At 55.4% G+C, this 10597-nt stretch overlaps 2 protein-coding genes across 2 annotated transcripts; one reads left to right on the forward strand and one right to left on the reverse strand.

Annotated features, from left to right (window-relative positions):
• Positions 1–187: 187 nt before the first annotated feature.
• NECHADRAFT_90097 (uncharacterized protein) lies at positions 188–1870 on the forward strand (the record flags this gene model as incomplete). Its single annotated transcript, XM_003053516.1, has 2 exons — positions 188–204; positions 259–1870. 2 exons carry the CDS (start codon positions 188–190, stop codon positions 1868–1870), a joined length of 1629 nt encoding a protein of 542 aa, XP_003053562.1.
• Positions 1871–3480: 1610 nt separating this feature from the next.
• NECHADRAFT_74837 (uncharacterized protein) lies at positions 3481–5336 on the reverse strand (the record flags this gene model as incomplete). Its single annotated transcript, XM_003054234.1, has 3 exons — positions 3481–4615; positions 4671–4887; positions 4961–5336. The coding sequence occupies 3 exons, from the start codon at positions 5334–5336 to the stop codon at positions 3481–3483; spliced, it is 1728 nt and encodes a 575-aa protein (XP_003054280.1).
• Between the last annotated feature and the right edge of the window lie 5261 nt (positions 5337–10597).

The raw sequence follows: 10597 nt of genomic DNA on the forward strand, positions 1-10597 counted from the left end.
GATACGCGGCAAAACTGATAAGGCGGCGCTAGCAAGAAGCGCCCCACTCTGACCAATCAAGACCGCGCCGCAAACTCTTATCTTAAACGCGCCCAGGCACTTTCATCATCGCACCTGCAGCTTCGACTTTCATCCGCTCTCTTGATCGCGTGAGAAGCCAAGAGGTCCTCACCACACAACAGCCAAGATGGCGGCACCAAAGATGTATGTTTAACCCTACTGTTTGATTGCGACCCAAACTGACATTTTTCTATTTAGCATCGTCTTGGGCAGCCTCAATGGCCAGCTAGAAACCACCTTCAAGAAGCTCGCAACGCTGCACTCCAAGAACAACTTCTCCATGGCTATCCTCACCGGCGATGTATTTGGCCCCGACGACGACGACTCAGTTACTGCGCTACTGAATGGGACCCTGGAAGTTCCTCTACCAACCTACTTCACCATTGGCAGCAACCCTCTGCCCCCGCGCGTCGTAGCCAAGGCCGAGGCCGAGGAGGATATCTGCCCAAACCTTCACTTCTTGGGCAAGCGCAGCATCACCAAGACATCTGACGGCGTGCGCATCGTCGCCTTGGGTGGCCAGCTCGATACGAACATTGTTGCAGGCCAGTCAAAGGAGCAACACCTGCCCCTCCACACCGTCGATGATGCGAACAGCCTGCGCGGCGCCAACAGCGCCGATATCCTCTTGACCTCGATGTGGCCCGCAGGCGTATGGACCGGCTCGCAAGTTGCTCTCGATCCCACGAACCAAGCCTCCATTGCCGTTTCAGACTCCATCGCTCAGCTATGTGCTACTCTCAAGCCTCGATACCATCTTACCGCCTCGCCAAGCAACTTCTTCTATGAACGCGAGCCCTTTGTGCATCCCACCAAAGAGGAGTCCGAAAACCCTATCGTCACGCGATTTATCTCGATGGCGCCGTACGGCAATGACGCCAAGGCAAAGGCGATGTATGCGTTCAGTCTGAACAAGGCTGATGTTGCTATTCCCACGGGCGCTACGGCATCACCTTTCAACGCCCCCAAGAAGCGCCCAGCGAAAGACGACTCGTACAGCCGATATGGCCGCGACGACCGTGAGAGGGGCTATCGTGGTCGACAGAAGCATCGCCATCGTTCTCCTCCACCTGGTCCCGACAGATGTTACTTTTGTCTCTCCAACCCTAACCTCGCTGTTCACATGTGCTGCAGTATTGGTAATGACGCCTACGTCTCAACTGCCAAGGGCCCTCTCCCTACCTCTTCCACATTCGCTGAGCAAGGCCTCTCTTTTCCGGGACACTTGATCATCGTTCCGCTTCCGCACAACCCTACGATCCCGAGCATTGGCCCCGTCTCGAATCCTGAGGGTGAAGCTGCAAAGGCCTATAACGAGATGACGCGCTTTCGCGAGGCCATCCAGGCTATGATTTCCACCAAGAGCTCCCACAAGCTTGGCGTCGTCACATGGGAGATTAGCCGTGAGCGCAACGTCCATCTCATCTGGCAACTTCTTCCGCTGCCCGCCGACCTCATCTACAAGGACGTTGCCGAAGCTGCGTTCCGCGTCGAGGCCGAGAACCAGTCTTATCCGGCTTTCACCACCCGCGACCTCACCCTCGCGCAGCAGGCCGAGTCAGGGGGCGACTTCTTCCGCGTGTGGCTTTGGGCAGACGACGGCGAGGACCGCATTAAGGGTAAAACCCTCGTCATGCCACTGCCCTCTGACATGCGCTTCGATCTGCAGTTTGGCCGCCGGGTCGTGGCCAAACTCCTGGGACTTGAGGACCGCATCATCTGGAAAGACTGTGAGCAGACGGTCGAGGAGGAGACACAGGATGTCGAGGCTTTCAGAGAGGCGTTCAAAGAATGGGATTTTGCTGCTTGATACCCCTGAATGAAGATGCGCGTATATATATATATATATATCGGCAGCAACAGATGCATGCATGGGCGGCGTTCAAAAGGGCGGGTTTGGGATTTTTCATGGGCCACTTCCTGGGTCGAAATATGATTCGGAGCATCGAGATGGTATCTACCAAGAGATAAAAAAGCCGTCGTCTAATGCAGGATAGAGTCAGTCGGCCTTGATAGAACCAAGATGCAAACAAAGACAACTCAACCATGTGCAACTTGGCCCCTCTTATGCAACTTAACCCAATGACTGACTTGGCGGTGAGAGTTGATACTGTGCAACTTAATCCCTTTGCGTGTTACAAAATTCGTCGCACGATAGACTCAACTCGCTTACCACAACCACCAATCACAATAGAGAACCAACAGGTTTAACTTTAACTGTTTTCCCTCACTTGTAGGTATCTACTAGCCAGGGGAACCCCCCTTGGGCAACGTAATGTACAACCAGCAAAAACCACATCTTTCGCCAGCCATTGGACGTTTTTCCACACCGCCTGTCCAGCTAGTCCTACAGAAAAGTACAGCAGTAACAATCTTTCTTGGTACCGCAAAACCAGAGAGGCCCGGGATCAGAGAACAAAAAAAAGATACAAGGTCCAGGCCTGAGGGTTTGTTTGTAATTGCTTCCATCTTCCCCTATTTTCTCTCCTGGGAAGGGATATCGGAATATGTATGTTGAACAAAAAAAAAGTTGGTTAAAAAACCGGTCCCGTCGTGTCAGGTTGGGGGGTATAGGTGCGACAATATGCGCAGACGGGGTGGAGGTGGGTATCCGGAAGAGGAGGATACTGGTATCAAAAGACTGTCGAATAGAGTGTACCGAATGGCAGATGCGACTCTTGTGTCAGGCCAAGGTGGCCTTCTGTAGGTTTCCTTGTCTTGGTATTCCAAGGGGGTGGCTTTCAAGGGGGGACCACGGGTAGGGGGGATACGGAGACATCTGGTGTCGAAATGTCTATTGCGAGGAGCGCCACAGTCGCAAGGGAGATGATCTTCCCGCGACATGTCTCAGGAACCAAACGCAGATCGAAAAACCGCCAAGAACAAATGCATGTCGAGTAGCAAAAGAGAAGAAGAATAACGCGCACGCCCAAATGCTGAAGGGGAGGGGGTGGCTCCCATGTGTGTGAATGAGGTTCCATCAATGGACCAGGTACGTAGACGTGTAAATGTCGGAAAAAAAACCATGAACCGGTCTGTGATGCATAAAACGTGGAAAAAATAAAATCAATCGATGAGTGAGAACTCGCGCCGTGATCTATAAGCGAAAAGGTCGTTGCGGTCGTGGTGGTGCTATGAGCATGAGACGGATTAGGAGTAGAATTAGTTGCCAGGCGATGGTTGTCAAGGAAGACCAGGGCAAATATTATTGGAATCATATCGCCATGGTCCAGTGGCACGATGGATTCATCAGATGGAGGAGTTTTGGTGAGGAATCCGCTTAGCAACGTTGTCGGGATGAAGAGAGATGGATGCGGATGACCATAGACCTGAAAGAGCAGACTCGGTGAGACCAGCACCGATGGATGGAGTCAGGCTCTACCACGAGCACAGCAGACAAAGTCGGGAAGATCGACGTGTCTAGTATGAGGCCATACGACGGGTATGTGATCTCTCCCCGAGGATGGGTGAGTTGCCAATCATGGCAATGGGAGGGTATAGATGTCGTGATGAAGGTCGACTAGGAGCAGTCGGTGACTCGTCCACGCAAGGTCCACGCTGGCCAAAGGCAAAGGTCGCGGCACGGCTGAGGCCCTTGCGAGACTTTAGCCGACCCATCTCACGCTCGCAGGTGCGCTGGTGATTTTCATCCGACATCTCAACGTATTCTTGGGGGTAGCACCGGCCTCGGTGCTCAGCGAAGAATCCGGAATATCCACCATCCAGGATGTAGACTTCAGGATATGTAAGCTTGGGATATGACTCTGCATTCACGGTGCGATCCTCGGATCGGACATGACGAGCCATGAGGGGAGCACGGTGGGCCGAGTATTCGCAGTGGAAGATGAGGAGGACACGTCCGCTCATGGGAGTGTCGAAGAGCTGGCGGGTAAGGAGGTCCTTGTCATTGTAGTTGACAGCGCCATCGATGTGGCCACCATCGTACTCGTACTCAAATCGGCAATCAATCACCATCTTCTGGTCAAATTGCTCACAGTACTTTCCGTCCAAGACGTCCACAAGAGTTTCCCTGGTAATACGGGGGATAGTGTCGGTAGGATCCTCGGTAAGGAAGTGGGGGAGGGCGGGCTCCTGTGCCTCCTCGACATCCATAACCGATTGCAGGGCAGACGAGGTGCTCTCCTCGCCATCAGACTTGTTCTTCATGATGTCAGCGGGATGCTCGAACATGCTTAGTGACCGGCGGAACTGCTTTCGGTTTCTGAGAAAGGGGTTGGATTGCCGGCGAGCGTGGCAGTTCATGGGCGAGCCATTGCGAGCAGCGTTGAAGTTGAGGAACTGGGGTCGCACACGGGAGAGAGGGAGACCAGGGCAGGGGCTGTTGGCAGAGGCAGGTCGTCGCTCTTGGGGTGGTGATGTTGACTCGAAGCATTCACTGAGGGAGAGGTTGGAGCTGGTATGGCTGAGACGAGAGCCAGCACCGAAGCGGAAAGGGGGCAGTTCGCTGTCACCTTGTGACCGACTGGGCACCGCCGTTGTGCTGAGACCCTTCATTCGTGTGAGAGAAGGTCTCCGCGGCACAGCTATCCTGCGGCTAAGGAAGGACGTCAGTATGGATACACTCAGGAATGTGCCAATATGGGACTGACTCAGCCACGATATGCTTCGGCGGTTCCAGCGAAGACTGTCGCGAAATGGGAGCGGGTGAGTCGAGCATCATTTCGTCGTCAGCGGCTGGAGTTGCCCCAGGCGTCGGAGAAGAGATCTCAAATTGTGTGAAGAACGGTGCCTTGTGAGGTAGAGGCGAAACCTCCATGAGCTCGGTCAGGGGCGCGGGCGACGAGGAGGGCAAAGGAGGAGTCGTGACTGCTTCCATGAAGATAACCAATTAGTAACCTGGGGGGGCCAACTGAGGGCATGGACCCGTTGGGCTTCTCACCTCGACCTTCCATGCCACCCATCATACCGGCAGTGAACAGGGCCCGTCTCGGAGTGGGGAATTGAGGACTGGTTGTGATGTTAACCAAAGACACTTGGCCCCGAGTACCAGGGACGGACGCGACGAACCTCGAGTCATTGTCAAGACGAAAGTTCTGGGACAAGTCAGCAGCCAGACTCGCAGCAGGCGAGGAACCCCGTACGTCCTTGACGTTGAAGTAGTCGGCCGTCTTGTGTAATTGCTCGCGCAGGCTCATTGTAGCAGAGGTGACCGAGGCGGTCGAGTAGTGAGGGTGTCCACGGAACACATCGCGACTGCCCCATCCGGGGACGGGCATTGGGCGGTGCAGAGCCGCAAGGGGAGAAGAAGCCTCCATGGTCGAATAGGTAGGCGGGTAGCAGGGAACGATTCGAAGAAACTCGAGTTGAGTCGAGCTCTGACGAAGCACGCCAGCTATCGGTAGGTGTTCGGTATCAACGACACGGCGATGGAAGATGCAAGAGGATGTTTCTGCAGTAAGTCAATGCTGCAGCAACTCCTCTACCAAGATACTATCGAATGAGTGTCTGAGCAAATCCCTTGCGAGTGTCGTCCGTCTCGAGGTCGACTCGTTGGTCAGGGAGTGATCTGGTAGGAGGTTGGCTCGTAGCGGGGCCGGTGTCGACGTCGTTTGTCGTTATAATCGTTCGAAGGACATTTGAGGACGTGACGAGCGAGTGTCGACGCAATCGTGGATTTCGTGAGAGACAGTCGTTACGAAGCAAGTCAACGCAGGAGAGCCGGGAGATAAGGCCCAGTCTCTTGAGTTGGACGAGATTGTGAGGAGAGTTGGACTTCTAGAGCGTGGGCAACTAGACTAGACCAAGTGCCAAAGTGACCGGGGGGGTCGCCAGGTGCGTTGCTGGGCGGATGGCGGAGGACCAAACGCGCACACGGCAGAGGCAGAAATACGCACAGGACCAGGCAGAGACAGATGCGATGCAATGCAGTGCTTCTGGGCCAGGTACCCAAGACCTTGTGTTCCACCCAAGGACAAGACGATAAAAAGATGACGGAGAAATAAGCCCTCTAACTCTTATCCTGCCTTCCTTCTTGTTCTGTCTTTCGTCTCGTCTTGGGCCACGGTAGAATGAATTGTTCGGCCGGGTTCTTAATTAGTGACGAGGCGTTGCCCGAAGTACAGTGATGCAGAGGAACGAGTGGTTGGAGTTGGATGGATGATGACCAGAGGTCGACGACGACGGGATGGGTGGGAAGGGGGACCAAGGCAAAGATCTGGATGCGGGAGCAGAAGCCTTTTCAATGGCCGTCTCAAGAAGACCCAGTCACCCAAACCCAGGCAGGCCTGGGATGGAGTTTTTTCAGGCGATCCCAGGTTGTTAGGGGTGATTTGGGAGCTTGCTGGGGCCCTGGGGGTCGCTGGGGAGCGCCGACTTACAGTGGAGTGCAGAGGGTGGTTCAGTGGACGCTCCAGGGGGTGTGAGAACCTCAAGCCTCCGACCCGGAGGGGGTGTGGAGGGCGTGCACCATCAGGTGCCGTCCATGCCATGGCTCCTCGACAGCATTTTACCCACAAGGCACAAGGCACGGCCAGGGCCTCGCTGCGCTCCAGCTGCAGGAGGCCGTGAAGCAATCACAGCGCGCGCCGGTCCTCCTCAGCCAGCCCGCCGCCCACCCGCGAGGGCCGCTGTCGCCGCTGAATGGACGTCGCCCCGGAGGCCAGCGCGCGGTTGCTCAGCGGAGGTGGGGACGTCACCTTGGGGGGAACCTTGCTCGGGCGCTTAGCGGCCACGCACTAAGCTTCCAGCGGACAAGGTCCCCAGGTGCTAGCTAACTTAGCAACTGGCAAGAAACCAGGCCGAGGAGCTAAGCTATGCCAACTGCGATGAGAGGTCTGTTCCTTGGATTGGATCCAATGCTGTGCAGCCGAATGTGGGTGTTTTGCATTAACTGCCCGGGCTGGGCTCGGTATTCCATTCCCTCGTGCTGAAGTGTCTTGTGCTTGCTTTACCTTAAGCTTAGGCGTTGTCTGGACTTGCAAGTGCAAGAGCTACCCAGAGCTTTCCCATTCCCAAGCAGCTTCTAGAGCTTCAGCCCACTTTTCTCCCACGGATGCACAGGCACAAACGTCAGGTTCGCATAAAGAATACCACCCACACTGGCTGGGCGAAATACATGGGCCAGTCTCATCTTTGGCTCTACTTATCATTGAGAGGAGAAGCAGGATTCGAGCTGGTTTCGAGAAATCAAGTTGCAAGCGTGCAAGGCCACTGTTTGGGCTACTCTTCAGATCTTGCATCATCATCATGGCTCAACTCAGCGACCGCTTCTGGCAAGACTCGCATCAATCATGGCCGCCGACCGACCGTGTATTTCTCCCTCTGTACTGGCTGGCATGCCCACCCCAGACAGCCTTGCTCACACACGCACTCGCTCATCCACATCTCACACACTGGTCCCGATGCGTCTCTATGCCATGCACCGACCACCTGGGTTACATCATCGCGTCCAGGGCAAGAGGCGGTGAGGGCGTCAACATATACAACCCATGCATGGCCTGAGATGCGTCCTCTCCCGTCCCGCGATACCTAATCAACGGTCGATTCCAGTCCCTGGTTGGCGTCGGCCGAGTAACATATGCAACAAGCAAGAGATAGATGAAGACCGGCAGAAGACAACAAAGGGAGCACGCTTGACTCGAGCGTGCGTGCATGCGCATCGTCGGCCCACGTATTCATCGAGGGACAAAGAAAACGGGCCTGCAGGAAAATAGAAGAGCCACAGGACTCGATCTCAAGCCATCAATACACGCCACAGACCCAAAGCTTCAACTGGGCTTTGTCTGGCCCTCGAAACTCAGTACTATTCCGGTCAGATCTGATCTGGAATATGGATGCTGTGGCTTGGTGCAGCACCCGCGTCTAGTTTCATTCAATTCACTATTCCTCCGGGATTGGATCAAAGACTCGACAACAATGCCCCTCTCGTCACGTCAGTCGTATCTTTTGTCGCCCAGCCAGACATTCGAGATGGGGGGCGTTTCCATGTGTAACGATCCAGCAACTCGGGGCCGGCTACCGCTGCTTAGTGAACGCCTTTGTCTATCAATCTCGACGCTCGTTCGACCATGCAGGCTGCCACAGGCCCGGAACGGCGACATGCCTCCGCGACCTGGTTGAGACAGCGACGGTTGAGTCGCAGACGTCTAAGTCCGGCGTCGGGGCTCTCTCGTCACTGTCGTCGGGGCAAAACGAGACAGGTAGAGTGATTGTGAGTCGACTCTGCGGCTTCATCTCGTCCAAACAGAAGAGCCGCCCTGCTTCCCCCGAATCGAAATCTCCCTCCCTTGAATGCAATTGTGGTCCGTCGCTAGCTCGTCTTCTTTGTCCTCGGCGGGGATCGCCTTTGAGGCTTTGTCCCTTGCCTAGAGGCTCCAGAAGTCTCCAGTTCAAATGTCAAAATGTCTCCCTCTGGTGGACGGACGGGCCTCTATCCAGCGCTAGGAATAGCACAGCACAACTCGGTGTCAGTGTCAGTGCAAGCATTCCCATGCCCACACCCGCCCATCTAGCACTGCCAATCGTGCTATCCCGGGGGTCTTTGTGCCTCGAGCGCCCCAGGAATGACGTTAACTTCCCGGCCGTTCGCCTGGGATCTTGGCTACCTACGACCGACGACCAAGGAAAAACCGGTTCTTGGAAACACTGCCTCGGATGGAACAGTTCATGCTCCTTTGACGGCCCCCCGGCCTTTGACCATCTTGTACCTGAATCCGCCCTGGCTCCCCTCATGTGCGCTGTGTTTCAATTGCTAGGCCCTTGCTCCAGCTGGGTAGGCAAGCTCCCTTCCGTCGACCCCAGGAACATCCAGGACCTGGCCGCCTCGGCGTCTCTCGGATGCCCCCGTCATGTACGGACAAGCCAGGGCCCTGCTGAAGTCTGAAGCCGCCGGCGCCCGTGTAACCTTTCACGAGGCCATCCTCCCCAGGTCTCGGCCTCGTCGCTGAGCGAGCATATCCCCGTCAGAAACCTTCTCAATGTTCCAAGCCTCTCCCAATGCAGACGCTGTGGCGAGCAAGGAGGAACCATCAAAACGGCTTCTCGCACGCTGAGTCGCTGAGCCTGCGCTGGAGCCGTCGTAGCAGAAAATCCAGGGTCCCTCCTCTACTCTGTCTCAGACAAATCACACCAGGGCTCAGAAACAGAACAACGGGTTCCACACCCAGCAACAGCGAATGACAGTGGTAGATTGGCGATTTGGACAAAGGTCGACAGAGAGTGACTCCGAATAGGCGCGGTGATGCTCAATCCGGCGAAAGCTTGGCGATCGAAGCCAGAGCTTACGGAGCTTTTTACGACTCATACAGAGACAACGAGCCATTGTGCCTCAGAGATTCAGAGATGGGATACCACTTGACTCGACAATTGACACTGACTGACGCGGCTGACGCTGACGCGACGACTGCCAGAATCGCAGCTCGGCGGTTGTGCAAGGTTACCTCGAATCCATGATACCAGCTGCAGTTGCTCGGTTGGCAGCAAGATCCAACCCATGTCTAGCTCGATGCTAGTGTCCAGAGAGAGCAGTTGGAAACGGCATCGCAACAGGGAACAGAGAGCGGATAGCAGCTGGGCAAGGTGAAAAGGAGGGGGCGTGTGAGCTATTGTTAGCTGTAGTTCGCTGCGCGTACGCGACCAGTTCATGCTCGCAAGACGTAAACTCAGCCCATTTGGCAGCGTAATTGCTTCAGGTTTCTTGTGTCCCCCCCATGCTCGATCCATCAGGCACAGAAACTCCCTTCAACAGATCCAATTGCCTTGCCTTGCCTTGCAGGCTGCGGGATCCCTCCCTAAGGCTGAGGATGCGGTTCGCAGATCACCCCAGACACTAGGTCTAATTACTCGACGACCACCTGCCTCTCGCTTGAGCAATTGCTCCGTACGGACAGATACGCAAGATACGCGCGCTGGACAGAGACAATCATTTTGATTCGGATGCTGCAGAAGAGAGGAAACACAAGGGCGGGCTTCCAGACTTTCCATGGCTGGCATTTGACTCTCCCCAATGTCCGACCCCACGTGCGCATGACGGGTGCAGGAATGCAGACATGGTGAGACTCTGGTGAATTAAGGCCAAGCTCGAGGATGGACGGATGGCTTGCTCTCCCGGCCACCTCTTTTTTTCTGACAACCGCCGCGTAGATCGACAGTATCATGTCGCCAAATGACATGCCTTGCAGACCCCAGGAAAAGGTCTCCGATGCTACCTACCAAGCTGGGAATGAATCCCAGGCGTGGCCAGATACGGGCACCGAGGGAGAGGCAAGGCAAGGTGCTCCGTAAAGCAGGCTATGTCGCGCCGTGGCGCCGAGATTGGGATGCCGTCAAGCAGTCAATAGCAGGCGTCATTCGCTGCGGGGGTTCCGGGTGCCAAGGATGAGCATTATCTCTAACTTGATAGTTAGAAAGCTGGGCAGCCTCTATCATGGGGAAAGCCTCCAATGGCAGAGTGTCGCGGTAACGAACTCGGGTTGCTGATCATCTCATCCACCAGACCCCGCCCTCATCCTTGCTCTCTCTACCTTTTTCTGAGACACCTCAAGCTCCAGGGTGAATGAAGCTTACGTCTTTTTCCTTC

This window comes from Fusarium vanettenii (assembly GCF_000151355.1).
Source record: "Fusarium vanettenii 77-13-4 chromosome 1 genomic scaffold NECHAsca_1_chr1_3_0, whole genome shotgun sequence".
Taxonomy (NCBI): Eukaryota; Fungi; Ascomycota; class Sordariomycetes; order Hypocreales; family Nectriaceae; genus Fusarium; species Fusarium vanettenii.